The following is a 19,169-nucleotide window of genomic DNA, read 5'->3' as shown; positions in this document are numbered from 1 at the left end:
GCCAAAATATGGGCAAATAAAGAGGAAGCAGGTGGTATGTAATGGGAAAGGGTAGCTTAAACGGGCAAAATGTGGTAAACAATAGTCCAAAAATGTGGAACAAAAATAGGTAAAATGTAGGGAAAAAAATGAAATAAGTGGTATTTATTGGGCAAAAGTTAGCTTATTTAGATGAAAAGTAGCTCAAAAAGATTTTTGAAAGGAAAAAAAAAATTCATAAAAGTGTCAAAAAGAACTTGCAAAAATAGGAAAAAAAGGATATTTATTGGCATGGGTAGCTAAAGTCTGAAAAAATAACTTTTTGAAAAGGGGCAAAAATGGGACAAAGAAAGTTTCAAAACGTTAATAGGTTAAAAAAGGTTTTCTTGGGGAATAATAATTCAAATTAAGACTATGTGTAGTAGTGAGCTGGTCTGGAAACAAAATGCCAGGGCTGAATTTTTGTCCCAGTCCACCCCTGTTTGGAACCCCTGGTTTAATAGACTCAAGTTTGTATAAAGACAAAGGAAGAACGATGAGAATATGAGACAACAACACTGTCCTAAGCATCCATAATAAGAAAACTGCAAAAGCACAAAAGTCTTTGAGGGTTTCGTTAAGCTACAGCTAAGAATCCATGGATCTTCATGGAGTTTCTTTGTTCCTTGCTCACCATGATGCCGAGGTCGAGAGGATTCAGGAAAGATTTGGTCCATCTTCACCAGCATTTTTACTAAGCCTGAAGTTTAAACCCATTTGCACCCAACACATCTGCAAATGGTGTGCAGCAAGAAGAAAATCAAACAAGTGTCCCAAAAACTGTTCACATTATCAGCACACCAGCATTTCATTATGAACATTGTACATTATCCCTGAAAGACCACCACCATTATCAGCACGGTGCATTCCAGTCCAGTGTATCCCCTCCCATCTTACTGTGTTTTTCTATGCCTTTCTCACACTGAGAAATCAGATACCGAGTAGTTTCTGTTCAGTTTTGTGAGGCAAAGCTGTCGATTACTTGTTGTCGATGTCCTCATGCCTGATAATCTTGTAGGTGACCCAGTAGAAGACATTGAAGATGAGGAAAGCCAGAGGAAAAGCTGCTCTGGAGATGGTGTCTATCCTCTTCGCTCGGTCCACAAACTTTTTCTTCATGGTGTCCGTGTCCTTCTGGGTTGTCGGCTGAGGGTTGGGAGCCGGAATCGCATTCTTCACGGCTGAGCCATCCTTTGCCGGCAGACATTGACTCATTTTGTAGCCGGAGAAATGAAAGCGGCCTTCACGCATATCATCATCCTGGAACACAGGAATGAATGTTATCTTTTGAAAAGATGGCAGCACGAGCTGCTACTTCTTATTGCCTAGGCTTTTGTTTTCAAACCACGGAATGAAGATTATTCATGAGCCATTACAAACAAATCCAAGGTAATTGAAACAAATTCTCAAGATAACTCAAAGTTCCATATTGAAACCACAATCCAAAAAAGTCTGAATCGTGACACGCATTCGTTTTTATCTGCAGCATTACCGAAAAGTATGTAAGAACATGTACAGCTATAAAGAATTACCGATACAACCTAAACGTGCTAGCCAAGTATGCTGTGTTTTTATATTTCATGTGTTTGTATAAGTTGATAGAAGATAGATCTGCTCCCATCTCTACAAAGAAAACAAGAAAATGTCCTGCATGTGTCTAGCATCGGTGATTAAAAAGCTTCATTACTCATGATGTCAAAGACCAATTCCACCAATTTCACCAAACAGAGACTAGATCTTTATAGGAGCAAGTTGCCTTCAAGCATCCAGTTTTGTATTTTTGTTTAGTTTTTTTGCCCATGCAAGTTTTTACATTAACAAAGAAGAAAATGTAAAGGTTTTGATGGTAGGGCTGGGCGATATGGACCAAAATTCATTCTCCAGGCTGGGCTTCTGGACTCAAAACGCCACTCACTTTGTTCTTCATGTTCTTCTTCTTGTTGTTGTGTACACTAGCCCGATTTTCAAAATAGGGCCTAGGGGGGCCCCAAAAGAAAATAAAAATGAAAGTTGAGTCGTGAGACATACTGTTTTAAAGGTATTTCAACGTAGATTACGATTATGCCTCACGTAATTCAATTAGGCCCTCATTTCAAAATATTGCGACAGGTGGTGGTATCGAATTATTGACGCATACCAATATATGAATGGGGCCCATTGCTAGGTATGTGCCACGGGGGCTACTCCTCCATTAATGCTCGCACGTTGAGTGGGCTGTACTTTCACATGGATATTCTATGAGCAGATGGCAACACATGACAACAATTTATCGGAACATAGTCGTGTGATATATCATTTCAAAGGCAATTCAATGTAGATTGCGATTTTATGTCGCACAGTTTCATTTGTTTTACTCGGTGGAACTGAGTAATTCCACAGAATTCTCGGTACGTGCTATTCGGCACAGGCCGCAGGCCCGGCTGTAGTTCAGCAGATCTTGTTTCTCAAAATGGCAATATACAATATCAAGGTTTTTAACTCCATAACCCGGAAAGACAATCCTGGGTTAAATTTGCTGATGCGAAACGCCACAATGGCACATTTATTAACAAACAGCTGTACAATATGTGCATCTTTTGGCTTTTTCTACTATAAGGGACAGCACGTGTGAGTAAGTTCGGTTGTGTGGCTTGTTTAGGGGAAGGTCTGGGTTAGGACGCACACTGCTGCTCTGAGAAGTAGTGAAAGTAGCAACTGTTAAAACAAGTATTTTAATAAAAAAAATATATGAATATAGGCGATATTGTAATTTTCTGTATCGCCAAAACAGAGATCTCACTATACAGTATCTTGTCTCTCGATATATTGCCCAGGCCTACTACTTTTATGACACAATCTTGATCATGTCCAGGTAATGGCTCAGAGACAAGTATGTCATAAGTGGCTTGTTGGCTAAGAAAGTAGTTACAGAATGTGTGATATTACACTTGACCCTGAAAGCCATTAAAGACATGCATTCAAGGCAGACATTGTGGATTTAGTGGCATGACATCATTTCTAGCTGTGATTGTTTTAAGAACATATATATCAAAAGTTTGATGAGCGTCACATCATCAAGACTTTGAAAGCTTACCTTATTATTCCGCCTTTGTCTTCGTCTCAGGCGGAGGAACTCTTTCTGTTGCCTGGAGACAAAATTTACCCCAGCATATTCTAACAACGCCGCGAACACAAAGAGCAGACACACAGCCATCCAGATATCAATGGCTTTCACGTAAGAGACCTGTGGGTGGGGGGGAAAAACATGTCTGTAGTTAGAACCTTTACATTAACAGCATTATAGCCAACATTTAGATGTTTGTTAATGATGATATGGGGAAAAATATGAAAGTAAAATAGCGTTCTAGTGACTTAGATCACTTAAATAGTTATTAATACCTTGTCATTGAGGGTGTGAATTCTTGTCAAACTGTCTACTAGTACTAGTAAACGAATCACAGACAACTAGTAAAATTGTAAAAAGTTCTGCAGCAGATACCAACAGAAAAAGTACATGGGTTTTAACTTTTAATCCGACTTTGGAATTTTACGGCTTCTCGCGTTGCAGTTGAACTCATCTCTTTATGACATTTGATTAGCATTTTCAGAGAAAACAACTCAGCGTGTAAGAGCTGCTTGAGGCACATGGTTCTATTGTTTATAATAACATTGGCCCTCAAAGGTGTCTATTTAAATATTTATCAGCATATGTGCCACTCATGTGGGAATCTTTGACGTGGTAGAAGCCTCCAAGGCTAACGGTCCCTTTTGTTCATCAAATTAAAATGTAAGTCAAAATCTTGGGAAATAATTGTCATTTTCCAAAAGATGAATAATAATATAATGACAATAATAGTTAGATTCATGCTGCACCTTCAATCCATTACATTCAAGGAGGTTTGTGCCCATTTTTCATGCTGACACCTGGAAATCTTTCATTTAGAGACTCCAGCTAACCATTTTTCCAGTTTTCTTTAACTGAAATCTATCCTTTGGTTGGGCACTTTTGGTCAGCTGACCATATATTGGACACTCCTGCACTAAAAACAAATGCATTGTTTAATCAGAATGCTTGCTTTTCTTCCTCCCCGTTGATTTTTCATCTCATTACACCTCGGCAGCACATTTATACAAGCACCTATTTGCTAATTTCACAAAGCACTCCATTTCTTTTGATTGGTTTTTAATTTTCTCAATTGTTCCATGAAGCGCTTTCTTTGCCACAAACTTCAGGCCAGTATTTGACACTTCAGATCTCCTGCATATATATTGCAGACATTAACGAAGCTTTGAATGCTCGCAGGCAGCGTCATATGAGAAATACATGTAAAACCCATAGTAAAACCTCATTCACGTAAACGGAGTACAAAACACGCTCAGCCCCTTGAGGTTCTTTAGATATGCATGGTATGCTGAAATGCAAATATGTGTCTTGCAGGGAAACAGGCGTGGGAAACATATACTGAAGGGATATAATTACACAAGGGAATTGTATATTTCAAGGTTTTGAGAGGGGTTTATTTTTGGAGAAGACAGTTTTATGTTTATCATGTATATACGCAATATATTTAAGATAGCATTAATTATGCATGCAACAGCTATAATATTATACATGCATATCATTTCACATATTGTACAGTATATACCGTATAAGATAAGTTGTTGGTGCCTGATGGTTGCATTTGAAATCACCACCGTTAGTGACCTAATGACGTTAAATAATTGCCATTTTCAATATTATAAATAATATGTTGTTATTTCTCCAATGTCTTCACAAAATCTGCATTTTTTTTTCAGCCCAAAATGCTAAAATGCTACAAAAAATAATTAAGTGTGGCCACAAATTAGCTTTGACATGCACACGAAACGCTAATTCGCGGCAATCAGTAATGGTTTCTTACATTGCCAGGCCTTTCAGAATGTCTTTGTAGCTCATTCCCAGCCTAAAATAAAATAAAATGCTATTATTATTATTATTATTATTATTATTAATTGCTATTTCATGTGACGTTATACTTGTTTTTTGGCCACGAATTTGTGTTTTGCGTATACATCATAGCTTTTGTAAACCATGCCATGTCTGGGTCTCTGTAAATTTGAGAGTTACAACAACATGGAAGAAAAATGAAAATATAATTGTGAATACTTGATTCCCTGTTGTGGTTCACCTTTGGAAGAGAAGCCCTGGAGCCAGAGCTTTGGGTGGTCATGGTAAGCACAGTGGTGATTCCCAAAGCCACTCTGGCAGGAGCAGCATCCATGTTGATCCAAAAAGACACCCATGAGAGGATGACGATGAGGAGGGAGGGAATGTACATCTGGATCAGGTAGTAGCCCATCTGTCGCTCCAGGTGGAATTTCACCTCAATGCAAGTGAATTTACCTGGCAGAAAGACGCACATATTCCCATGTGAACAATTAGTACAGAACAAACCGGAGTTTTCTGTATGTGTGCGTGTTGTCTGACCGGTGTTGTAGTGTTTGGTGCAGTAACCCAGCTCTTTCTCCTCTTTCATGATGAACTGAGGCAGGGTGAGTCCGTCCGACACCTGCACTGCTCCGTTCTCCATCCACTCAAAGACCAAGTCATTCATGGTGTAGCCGACTGCACACAAAAGGGCAGCTTAACTCATATATATATGTATAAGTTTTATATATATATATATAAACATACAAGTCTTCTAAAGAAAAGTGAAAACTCTGAAAGTCAGTGCTTACAGCTTTCCAGTTGCATGATACACGTTTGACTGTCCATTGGGAAGTTTTTCAGATCCATTGGACACGACAGGATGAGAGTCAACCTACGAAGAAAGATAGAGAAATAATTTTGAGGTTAAAAAAAAAAAAAGCTTGACTCAACTTATGAATAAACTACATTTTTTTTTTTACACCATTTCTTGGTGATCTCTCTGGTACTTTCTGATCGATCGCTGTCCATCACGTTGGATTCCCTTCAGCAGGTTCCCCATCACACTGTAATTACTGTAGCCCATCGTCTCTGAGATGTATTGTGTTCCACGGTCAAACCACTCGCTCAATTCTCCCATGAATGGAGAGTGCAGCATGCCATCCAGCTTTCATCTCCACCGATGACCTACTCCACTGCTACACCTGAGCACCGCTCAGCCTTGAGCTCCTTTCTAAAAAAGGCTCAAAAATTGAACTGCTTTCTATCATATCACTATGGTGAAAATTGAATGCTGTGTGTGTGACTGAAGGATCTTTTGTAATGAAATACAACATGTTTTCACATCTTGTACATGGGCTTTTAGCTGAAAGGCTTTTTCAAATATTACTAATCCGTAGAGGGTTGCGTGCTTGAGAGACATCTATCGTGTTATGGTGGAGTCCAAACACCTTTTTTTTTTTAAATCTCTTTTTTCTTTTGCTTCAATATTTACAACGAAGATAAACATCTGTATCTCAAGCATTTAAGCCGTTTTTAAGCATTTAGATAACTAATGCAACTCTAAACATGATTAATATATTGTTTTAAATCCATTTACTGCTCATATAATAAAGGTTGACAGTCTTTGACACCATCTGCATCCCCCTATTAAGATTAGGGGTAAGTATTGATAAGGATTTTGTAATATAATACGTATCACGACACTTGGGTCACGATACGATATTATCACGATATATTGTGATATTCTACCCAGTTGATATGAAAATTAAACGTAGAGATGAAAAATCAAGTTATTGTATATGTTCATCAGAAGATATTGATCATTCAGAGGACAAATTGAGTCAGAACTATTTGCTTCAAAACATCCTATTATTATTATTATTATTATTATTATTATTGTAAAAATACAATAAGAAAAATATTGATTAAATATCAGAAAAAAATTTTTTTAATTGATTTTAAAAAAATAAATTAATAAAATGTTTCAAATCGGCACTCAAAAAATGTGATATATCGCGAAATCATTTTTTTTTTCACACCCCTAATTAAGATCATACATTTTAAGCCTTAATGCAGGGGTCACCAACCTTTCTGAAACTACTTCATATGTACTGTATAGTCCAAAGAGCTACCAGTTAGAAAAGCATGTCTTATAAATACTAAATGTTCAGGGTTTCACTTTAATTAGTGGCTAAAATAATACTGAAGACTAGCAGTAACTAAAAAAGGTAAGAAATCCTAATTAATTTTCATTACATTTCATAGAAAATGATCATCTTCTTACAAGCTATCAGCAATCTACTTTTAACTAAATGTATAACATGTAACATTATATACATTGTCATATTTTACAAAAATCCACCTTGTAGTTTTAAGAATATCTTATGTATATAATATTATATATGACATACACAATCCATACACCAAATCTGGAGCACTTAAAAACATTGTTTCAGTTAAAATAAACATTAAAAGATGGTTAATTTAACACGAAAGCTTTATTATTTTCTTATATTTTATCAGTATTTAACTCTACTACATCTGTCATATGTATTTATTTTTGTGAGTTTGAATCCTGGAAAGTAAACCAGATTTTAGATGGAGCTCATTGGTGATAAGAGTTCCTGAGGGCCCCTCATGGTCCAGGAGGGCCACCTGGTGCCCACGGGCACCGTGTGGTGACCCTTGCTCTAATGCCATTAATTCAAACTTGACCAGGTAAAGATGAGTTTTAAAACTTAAAGCTGCGGTCTGCACTCTTTAGGTTTTGGTCTTGGTAAAACTTTATTAAGTAACCGACTGAATGACTGTTTTAAAGGATTTTCCTCCTAATTCAGTTACTGTATATACGATACCTAATGCTGTAGAGGACCGCCCCATCCTTGAAGATTCGCAGCAGCTTGTTGTCCGTGGTGACATCATGGAAGTTGGCTCCTTTCTCGTTGGCAAAGAAGAGATCAGGCTTCCATATGGAGTCCAGCATGGACGGGTCCAGGTCCAGGGAGGAGTCGGGGTATTTGCTGTACGCCAGCCGAGGGTCATTCCATTTCTGTCGCAGGAAGATGTTCACTCTGTAATCCTGCAGGAAAAACAGATGGGCTTTACATATCCTGTTGTGCAGTGGTGTGGGTAAATAAGATGTGTCACTAATACAACAGCAGTGATATCGTACCTGCAGGTTAATATACGGGCTGCAAACTAAATGGCTATTTTAAGTGATTTCTTCATATCCAAGGAAAATGTTATGCTAATCAGTTTGGATTTTAATGCAAATAATAGATCTAGACTTGTTGACGTGTTGTCTAGTTGCATTAATTTGCAAATTGGAAATTGTGTTTTCACATTAACATACATTTGCATATGATTTACTTTTATAAATGAAGTGTTAACTCAACGTGTGTGTCATTGTGTCTGTAAACACGTCTGTTTTATAAATGAGACTATTTGCCTCAGTGAGATAATTTGACGATACAGGCTATATGAAATGTTAATCATCTGCTATATTATTTACATTCAAAAAATAAATAAATAAAAAAAATCTTTGATTTTATTAATTGTGTAAAATCCATTTATATGAACATTCTTATAGCAGTCAGTCAAAATTGTCATCGGGTCGACAAAATACTGCTAATTATAGTGTGATCGGTTAACAGTCTTGATGATTCAGCATTAATAGTGTTTTCTGTTCATAACCAGAATTATGTAAGAGTTTTTACATGAGCCCAAACGGGCATCTACTCACTCTCTGCCTGGTGATGGAAGTGATGCCAGTTAGTGGTAAAATGAGAGCCAGAAATCTCCATTGCTCAGGGGGATGGATTTGATAAGAAGCCCACGAGTGTACTGGCAGCTTTCAGTCGTGTCATGCTTTTTATTTTTTATTTTCTCTTTCCAGACTGTGTAAATCTCTGGCACGTTAATATGTTCCTACACTAATTGGATTTTTCTTTCATGTTTTAGGACTAATTGTCGCTCGTCTTTGATCCTTTGATCCTGATTGCTTTTATGTCGACGTTTCACGGGTGACACGTTTCTAAGATGATTTTTGACACCAGCTTGTTTAAACCCGACTACCAACTCTGAACAAGTGAGAATAATGTCAATGTTATGCTAATCGTCAAACACAAACTAGCATATATAGCCTGTTGACTCTAGAATAGAAGAATAGAATAGATTCTCAGTTCTCATACAACATGCATTTTCAACATGCATTGTGAAAGAATTTATTTGCATTAAGCTTGTAAAAATCCAGACAACAACACAAAATTAATTAAAAAAAAAAGTTAAATGGAATATATACAGAAAGGTAACACCAAGTTCCATGCAGTAATCTTGTAATAAATATAATAAATTCTGTTGCCTTCATAATGGCATAGAAACGTATGCTTATTTATGGTATTTGTGTAACTGTGTTGGCACTGGATGGCACTTTTTAATCATGGTGAGTCTGCTTTAATCCAATATAAGGGCGTCACAGCTCAAAATGTGTCCAAGCGCCACACTTAACTCACCATTGTAGTTTCTGCTATAGAACCAAAGCTGTTGATAAATATGTTGCACGTAACATTAACTGGTGGACCTGCAGGTTGGGGGATAGACAACACATTGACACATTGCACAGGGCACACATTAATAAAATGCCAGAGCAACTCACCATAGTAGTTTCTGTGACAGAGCCGAAACTGTTGATAAAAATATTGCATGTAACGTTTACGGGGGAACCTGTGAAATGCAATGAGAATGACACAAAAAGGGAGGAAAAAAAAGAAATAAAAGCCTTAAACCAAATGCATCATCAAGGATGAGGGGGGGGGGGGGGGGGGGTTGGGGAAGGGGGCATTAAGGCCTGCTGTATCTCTTTGTATTTCAACATGCATAATACAAGAAGCAGTGTTTCCAAAGCTTGTGTTTACGAGTGCTTCAGGAGTGAATAATGACAGCGTTGCATGCCTGCACCAGAGAAAGAAACATTGCATAAGTCATAAGAAAACCACAATTTGCCCGCAGAGTTTCCATAAACCTCTGTGAAAATGGGAATAAATGGCAACAATGTGGAAAAAAAAAAAACCTCTTAGTGAATTTAACTAACTTAGCACAAGTGACATTTAGTCATTTGTCCACGTTCCGTGAAAACACATCAATCTGCACGTTTGCAGAAGATGTACGCCGACAAAAGCACGCACACACACACGCTAACAGTAATCTCCAGCTGCAACGTTTAATTGAGAAATTAATTTACTTGATTATGAGAAATCCCCTGAAAAAAGGACGTCTGCCATTTTGGCTGCAGTGATTACTGTGTTTGTTCGCTAAACTCAGTTCGAAACATTAGCCTTGAGATTAAAATGTGGTTCTGGTTTAAAAACATACATTTTATACCGAGATACAAGCAATAAAATAATAGTAATAAATAAAAAAAAAGACAAATTAATTGAATATTTCAAGCTAGAAGAGAATATCCTGTATATATTATATAGAAAATGTGCTGTATAATGTTGATAGAAAGTGGTCTTATCCCTATAGTCCATACTGGGTCTTGTTATGAATTCTGAACAAATTCCCTCCTTCGTGGTGAATAAAAATCACCTCAACATGCTCTGATGTAGTTCCCACACTAGCCTATAGTAAAAACCATTTGTCTCTTTAAATCAACAGCTTCTCTCTTTCTGTTCTTCATGGTAAAGAAAGTTTTTCCCAGAGTTTTGCTCATCAACGCTGCAGACGGCCTAGCTGGCATTATTAGATGCCTGGGTTTGTCTTCAGTTGGATATATATCTACGCTGAAGAGCAGAGCAGAGAGAGGCAACAACACCTCACAAAAACTCTGCAGGAAATCTAGGTCAACCTTCAGAATTACAGTTCAGCAAGCTTTAAAGTACATCTGGCAGGTTCACAAGCAAAAAAAAAAAAAAATCCTCTGTTTACATTGCAGTGGATTCAAGCAGAACTGTTTGTTTTCTGCCTCGGACGTGAGACGTGAGATTTTTATTCTTATCTTTCACCGTTTTATGATAACTCGCAGAAATTCGAGCGCAGAAAAATATTGCAGGCATTAATATTAGCTTTAAACTTCACATATTTTAAAGTTGGTGTGAAACAAGTGTCACATAACATAAATAAACTTATAGAACAGATGTTTTCTTTCTCTGAAAATAAATAAATAAATAAATGAAATCCTGAATTGATGTTTTAGAAAAAAAAAAACATGTGTTGCACTGATATTTGTGCTACAACAGCAGCCAGTAAACATTTTGGTATTAAAATTGATGTGTAAAAAAAATGAAAAAAGAGCTCTTGTTTAAAGATTTACATCAGATTGACACATTGAGATGGTGGAATGACTACATCAGAGCATCTAAAAGTAAAAAAAAAAGACAGTTTATGGAGTGTGGAACGTTTTCAGTGGTCAAAATTGATCCAAAGTGTGAGTCAAGGAAAAATAAGGGTTTGGAAAACAAATGATATCATTATTTTTGCATCAGAGCTACAAAATAGTCAATTAACCAGATTGTGTTCTGAATATTTGCATAGATGCAAGAGTTTTGTGCATGGTTGTGGTGATGTGTTTTTTTTTTTTTTTTTTAAATTATTATTTAGTGGGGCTTCCAACCCCATAAAACTCTTCCAACTTCACCAACAAGTGGACCTGAGCCCCGTCACACTTGCATGTTCTCACCCAGCTCATTGACTGATGCTGTGTTTGTCCTTATATCACCACAGCAACAACAGAAGAAGGCTGTAGCCTGAAGCCTAAGCCACAGGGGCCCCATCAATCACTCAGCCTGTCATGGTGGCATCTCAGTCTATATCTTCATCTTTGAAGGGCGATTATTTCCCTCATTTAGTGTCAAAAACGAATATTTGAACGATTTTTTAAAAAAATGTATTTTTCTGGTGCAGGTTTCACAAAAAAAAGAAGCAAAAAATAAACACAAATGTAAATAAATAAAAGTATGGATGGGATTAGCTTATGATTTAATGTATGGGGGTTAATCAGGGTAATTAATGTGAAGGGTTTGATTTCATATATATATATATAGCTTATGATAATCAGATATGATAAGAAATTTACAATTTTGCTCTTGTTGTGACTATGTTAGCTCAATAATCTGATAATACAGAGTGAAAGGTAAACAATAAGTGGACAAACCTTTAAAATTGGGTCTAATTCGTGCATCATACCCAGACGTGCGACCCATGAGCGAGTCCAGAAAGTCTGATGGAGACATGTTGGAGGATGATCTGGGATCGTGGTCCTTGGCATCCACAGCTCTAAGAGCGCAGGCATATATGGGTGGAGGAGGGAAAAAAAAAAAAACACACACACACTTCATCAGACTGAAGTAAAAGCTCAGAAGCGGGAGTAAAAAGCTTATCTGTCGCCCAGCAGCTGCCTGGAAGTGATGCGCAACGCACGGAGAGACCAGAAAATGCGTTAATGCGCACATCATATTTTGGCGTGGACACATCCATGAAATTGGATTATTCTGTTTGCAATGGGGGGGAAAGAACTTCAACTGATATTACAGTAGGCCGACACATTTAGTCTTATTTTAGTACAACGTTAAGTGAAAGACGTTGGTATGGCACAGCACAAATGAATTAACGCACATGCGTGCGTAAAATGCAATTTCTAAGGAGTAATGAGAAAATAATTGGATTTAAATGACTATAATCCTCAGTAACACTCAGTAAAATGACACATAACAGGTGAGTCGACGATTGTGAGCATTTAAAAGTTAATTATTGGGAAAAAAAACACTTAATTCATTCCAACTTTGTCCTCCACATGCAGAGAAATGTGGGTATGTAAACTCGTTTGGTGAAGGAGCCAAAAAAAAATGTGCTTTACCTGAAGTTGTTTTTCATCACAAAACACGAGAATAGCGTCGCCAAAATCTTAAAAAAGCAGCGAATCATTCCTGATGGTTTCCCCATGTGCTCGACTTTTCTATTTCTCCCATATGTTTACATCAGTCAAACACATGATCCAAATGGGAACGCCGTTTTCTTCTTGACCAAATCGTTTGGGTGTCCTTTCCACGCACAAAAATACAGTAGACATTCCTCAACGCGGATCATAGTTTAGTTCCTGCACGAAACTCCCGAAAGCAGATCTGGAGGAGAAAAGGTGTGAACGCTGAGAACAGACGTCAGGGCGGAACTCCTGGACGCAGATCTGAAGCCAGACTCTGTGAAGAGCAGCTCGTCGGCCTGTGTTTGTTAGTTAAGAAGTCATTTTTTTTTTTTTTTTTTTTTTAGGTGGAGAGGGGGGGACAGGCATGGAATGAGGGGGTGGGGGGAGAAACGCCTTTTCTTATTTCAGCACTTGGACAGCACCCGGCACCGTGACGCGCAAGCGCACGGCTTTAAAAAGTGGTGGACGTGAGCTATTTTTCAATGTATCCTATATAAACGAGCTGAAGGAACACATATCATCAGTTTGAATTTAACCAAATCAACTTAAAACCTCTCAAATCAACCTTTTTTTTTTTTGTTTTTTTTTAGCAAATAACCATTTTTCTTGGTGAAAAAAAAAAATATTTTTCTGTGGGCGATGCCTTGATTTACTCTCACATGCACAGAATCATTGACTGCATGCATTTCTACGCCACAAGTTATTTTGAGTGTCAACTGTGTATTTTTGGATCAGCCCACGTCCTCGCTGATATGAAAGGTGTAAACAAAGGATGCAACAGAGAGGGGGGGAAAAAAAATGCACATCTAGAGTATTTGGTACCCCGTTGCCCTGGAAACAGATTTCCAGGCATATCAATGGAAAATACTGAAAGGTTGGAATCCTAGAGCGAAACCAAGAGAGTTGACTGACAGAGACGACAGGGTGGCTGACAACCTGGGGGTGAAGGAAGGGGTTCATAGGGCCAGCATGTCAATAGAGAACCTGCTACACTATACATGTGTATCTATCTATTCTGGCTGTGTGTGTTGATAGAAAGACCTGGCATTGGTAGGTGTGAGTGGGCTGTGATGAAGCTGTGGACCACAGAATGACTCATTCTACATTAACTCACAGAGGACACATGCAGCTAAACTTAGTGAGGAAAAGGAAAATACTTCTCTCGTATGAAGCCAACACAGCACAGGCCGCCTCATTATGGTCAAACTCATCCCAACACGTCACATGACCTCAGTGATAGCACTGGACACATGGATTCATTCATTTATCTAAGCTTCAAACATGTAACAAAAATTAATTGAAGAATGATACAAAAAAAAAAAAAAACACTCACAAACAACAGCAGTGATGCATAATGAAGTTGTTCAATATTATCTTTTTTTGCAGATTTTGTTCAACACAAAAATTTTGATTTCCTTTTTTTTTGAAAGTGTCTATTTGTTCGGTTGCCGTACCGACAAAACCCGGTGAAGTACAAGTACGTAGCGTTTTAGGGTTAGGATTAGGATTAGGTTTAGTTTTATAGTCACATGACCTAAACTGATAGAATGTCGGTATATTGATACAGCAACCGCCACTGCCTTTTCTTTTTTTTTTTTACCAGTTGTCGACACATGCTGTCAATGGTCAACACTATATATGTATTGCGATCTTTTTGCGACAGCAATGCATGTTTTATTATTGCAATTAAATAAATGAATTGTGACCATCACCAGCCCTTCCTAAAAAAGAGTAAGAGAAACATTATTAGAAGGAGAATATAAAAACAGAGGGCAGTGTTACACCTAAGTGAAGGGGAAGGGAATAGGGAAGAGGGAGTCAGGGTGGGGCGATGGAAGGGGTGCCGAGGAGTCAACAATTTTAAGATGGGAGTGCAATGTGATGTTTTTTTTTCCCCCTCGATAATAATTGATACCGATATATACATAGACCCCGCCCCACCCCCTTCACCTAGCTTAAGGTCTCATCATTCATATGTTCATGGAAACAACAGGTTAAACCTACTTTCAATGTGATACCCCACTGGATGTATTTCTCAAATAAACATTATCTGTGCAAAATAAGAATTTGTGTATATATTTGTGTTTAATGTGTTTTCTCAAACAACAGCACAAATCGCTTTTTCAATATCGGCGGAAAAACCAATACCAGTATCAACCGATTTTACATTTTATGGCAAATATTGACCTATATTATTGCTCATAATGAATACACTTATGAACAGATGCTACACCGTGACAACCAACTTATTGTCAGGGATGGGTTAAATGCAGAGAACAAATTTCATGTACATAGCTGTACATATTTGACAAGAAAGCCTTGAAAATGGATAAAAAAACAAACAAAAAAAATTGTTTCCATACTCAAACTCAGAAAGTTTTCCTTAGTGACGTTTAATACACATCTTTCTTTCCATAAACCTGCTTTAAATGTTTATCACCAGAATATGATTTATTTACTCCCTGGCATTGAGTGGCTCTCTTACCCCTCCTCCCATCCCAAGGTCAGATCAGAGTTGTCATTTTGTATCTTAAGCCTCCAAACTGGATATCAAACACTTGTTGTGTCACCACCAGGCGATCATAACTGTGTGCATGACTTGCTGTAGCACGTTTCCTTTCATAAATACTGAATAGATACACTGAATTATTTAGAGGCTGGCACATGTGCCATGTTCTGTTCATGTTTAGTTTTTAATCATCAAACACGCTGAACTTTGCTTTGCAAGTGCCACTGTGAGGTGCACACAGGTCACAATTATAGGGATGAGTGCTTTCGCTATATGTAAATAAATAATAATGATAATTTAAAAAAACACCAATGAAGCAGATGTGTTCTTTAATGAATGCATATCCTAGTAGCAAGTTCTAGACTTCACTTGTATATTTCTCTGCTGCAGTTGACATGTTGGTGTAATGACAACTAAGCAGAGCTTCAATTGGCCATTATTTTCATCGGAAAAGGACTTTAGGTCAGGTCGGTCACATAATTAAAGGAGAACAAGTCAGAAGAACTGTGTGTTATAAAAAGGAAAGACAGGCAGTGTGTGTGTGTGTGTGTGTGTGTGTGCGCTCTGTCATTTTCCCACTCTATTAAAATGAGTTCAATGACAGTTTTAAAGCTGCACACACATAATTTAAAGTAAAGTCCCTGTTCCATAGGTAAAGCTAATGACACTGATTCCTCTTCTAGAATGACGCCTGCTCTTGTCCTTTATTAGATAAATAATTTCTCATGAGAACCTTGATGGTACATTCAATTCATTTTCTTTCTTTTTTTGTTTTCAGGGTCATTTTCATATGACGTTTTTAAGCAGAAGTCGCATATATTGTTTGTCCTTTACATGTAGCAAATATGTACATATTTGGTCCTTGAACCGACCTTACTACGCTGAATAATATAATTAATAGACAGGAGGTTGTGGGTCAGGGGGATATTATACAAAGGAAATGTAATGTAAATATTATATTAAAGTAATACACTGGGTGCTTAAAATTTCAAGCAAATAACAGTAAAAACATTGACAGTGATCAACACATGTAACAAGTAAAATGTTGTATTTTTTAAAAATTGGATTTTATTATGAGTATCATGCAGCAATCTGGTCGTAAAAGCTATAATGTGAGAATTTTTTAGGGTACACAAGCTTTATTTTCAATACTGTTAATCTGTCTTTGTATCTCATAATTATGACTTAGTATCTAAAAATTATGAGTTAATATCTGAAAATTATAAGTTAGTATCTCGTTATTATGGCTTAGTATCTCATTATGACTTAGTATCTCAATATTATGACTTAGTGTCTGAAAATTATGACTTTGTATCTCATAAATATGACTTAGTATCTAAAGATTATGAGTTAATATCTGAAAATTATGAGTTAGTATCTCATTATTATGACTTAGTATCGCAATATTATGACTTAGTATCTGAAAATTATGACTTTGTATCTCATAAATATGACTTTGTATCTCATGATTATGACTTAGTCTCTGAAAATTGTGACTTAGTATCTGAAAATTATATATATTTCATTACTATCACTTAGTTTATCATAATTACGAGTTAGTAGCTGAAAATTACAAGTTATTATCTCATTATTATGACTTACTATCTGAAAAGTATGACTTAGTGTCTCATAATTATGTGTCAGTATCTGAAAATTACAAGTTAGTGTTTCATTATTATGACTTGGTATCTGAAAATTATGACTTAGTATCTGAAAATTGTGACTTAGTATCTGGGAATTACAAGTTAATATTTAATTATTATGACTTAGTATCTGAACAGTATGACATAGTATCTCATAACTTTGAGCTAGTATCTGAAAATTATCAGTTAGTATCTCATTATTATGACTTAGTATCTGAAAATTATGACTTAGTATCTGAAAATTGTGACTTAGTATCTGGGAATTACAAGTTAATATTTAATTATTATGACTTAGTATCTGAACAGTATGACATAGTATCTCATAATTGTGAGTTAGTATCTGAAATTTACAAGTTAGTATGTCATTACTATGAATTAGTATCTCATTATTATGAATTAGTATCTCATTATTATGACTTAGTATCTGAAAATTATGACTTAGTATCTGAAAATTGTGACTTAGTATCTGGGAATTACAAGTTAATATTTAATTATTATGACTTAGTATCTGAACAGTATGACATAGTATCTCATAATTGTGAGTTAGTATCTGAAATTTACAAGTTAGTATCTCATTATTATGAATTAGTATCTCATTATTATGAATTAGTATCTCATTATTATGAATTAGTAATTGTTTTTTTGTAAAAAACGCGTAAAAGACTTCTAACATCACTGGAAGGCAACATATTATTGACAGTTACTTTTCACTGATACCATCCGTCCTTAAGGATGATACGTTTGAAAAACTAACGTGGGCTGAATTGTGTTATAAACACGTTCTCCTGTGAGGTGTTGTTTAATGGTTGCACTGGTCAGAACCCACAGTGTGGGGTATAGGGAAAGCAGCGAGCTGGTAACAGGGTCACAGAGCCCAGTGATGCGTGAGGTAAGTCGTCTGATCCGACAGGAGAGTCAGTGAAGGGTTAACAGCTGGTTCTGACAGAACACACAGTGCACCACAGTTAGTTATAGCTGCAATAAGGATTTGAAAGTCATACCTTTTATTTTGAAAGAGCAGATGTCACCTTCTTAAGCACTTAAGGAATAACTGATTCATTCTTCATTCTTGTTAGGGTTGATAAATATAGTAGCTAGCTGGAGACATCGTGGGCGCAGGCATCGATTTGTCGAGACATGGACTATAGCTGGAGATCTCACCTGGAAAAGACAAGCCGGCTTTACCACATCAGTGCTCATGTGCACTGGGCTGGAGACAATTGAGAGCTCCAGAGTATCCATTGCCCCATCGATTCCTTGCATCTTTATCCTATTTAATGACTTTTTTTTTTTTTTTTTTTTGCCCTATAATTCAACTCACGGAGCTGATGTCAGGCCTTGCAAGTATACAGAGGAACATCTATAGCTCTGGGTGCTATAGTTTGATGCTACACGCCAGAGGAGGAATGCAAAGGATTTAATGAGAGGATTCTTGGAGAGAAGGAGGGATTTGAGAATATCTCTGGTGCCAAAACACCACACACACAATTATCATAAGCTCTCTGTCGTCACGAGGAGAAGCTATTTTCAGGCGCCTATGTGGCACACAGGAGCATATGAAAGATACATCTGATGAAATTATACAGCGCTGCCCCTATGGCAACAACATATTGATCGGCGTGACACACGTGCAAATCATTTAGATAGTCCAGGGGATAGTTTAGCATGGGTTCAAACAAAACACCATGACTAAAAGGACAAAATGCACACAAAGATGCTACTTCTTATAGGTTGTGGTATCCTCCAGGCGAAGGGAAAGGCGGGAAAGACTGATCTGTCAATCACAGCTTTTCATCCATCAGGCAGGGAGGGGTGGGTGGAGGGGATGGGATGGGGGGGATGCCAACAGCAATGGAGCCATTCTCCATCACAGAGCATCAAAAAAAACCCCACTGATCCACCCAGGTCCACATCCTGTGCTGCTTTAGAACCGCATTACGCTCTGTGCACATTCCAACAGCTTCAGGGAAATCCACTTTCACAGGATGTATTGTATCGAACACTGGCTACTGTGCTCAGTCTGTAAAGGAAATGCTCTTAGAAGGACGAGCCCATCATGTTTCTACTCAGATATATACACGTCAAGATCCTGTGTGAGTGCGTGTAGTGTGTGTCAGGGTGGGGCTCAATTACAATTACATTTTCAATTATCCATGTTCCATTTCAACCCAATTATGATTACGGCGACTAGCA

General features: G+C 37.2%; 1 protein-coding gene across 2 annotated transcripts; it reads right to left on the bottom strand.

Moving 5' to 3' along the window:
* Nucleotides 1-216: 216 nt before the first annotated feature.
* On the bottom strand, nt 217-12,844 carry glra2 (glycine receptor, alpha 2). Of its 2 annotated transcripts, none has more exons than XM_028436201.1 (9): nt 12,759-12,844; nt 12,057-12,178; nt 9,418-9,485; nt 7,762-7,985; nt 5,716-5,798; nt 5,465-5,602; nt 5,166-5,380; nt 3,092-3,241; nt 217-1,278 (listed from the first exon to the last, which is right to left on the bottom strand). In XM_028436201.1, exons 1-9 carry the CDS (start codon nt 12,842-12,844, stop codon nt 997-999), a joined length of 1,368 nt encoding a protein of 455 aa, XP_028292002.1. In that variant the 3' UTR covers nt 217-996. The 2 variants fall into 2 exon arrangements, with proteins under 2 accessions (XP_028292002.1, XP_028292003.1); XM_028436202.1 differs by lacking the exon at nt 12,759-12,844 and adding an exon at nt 9,561-9,588 and having other exon boundaries at nt 997-1,278; nt 12,057-12,173.
* Between the last annotated feature and the right edge of the window lie 6,325 nt (nt 12,845-19,169).

Source organism: Gouania willdenowi, chromosome 21, assembly GCF_900634775.1.
Source record: "Gouania willdenowi chromosome 21, fGouWil2.1, whole genome shotgun sequence".
Taxonomy (NCBI): domain Eukaryota; kingdom Metazoa; phylum Chordata; class Actinopteri; order Blenniiformes; family Gobiesocidae; genus Gouania; species Gouania willdenowi.
This window is presented reverse-complemented; position numbering and strand designations above follow the sequence as displayed.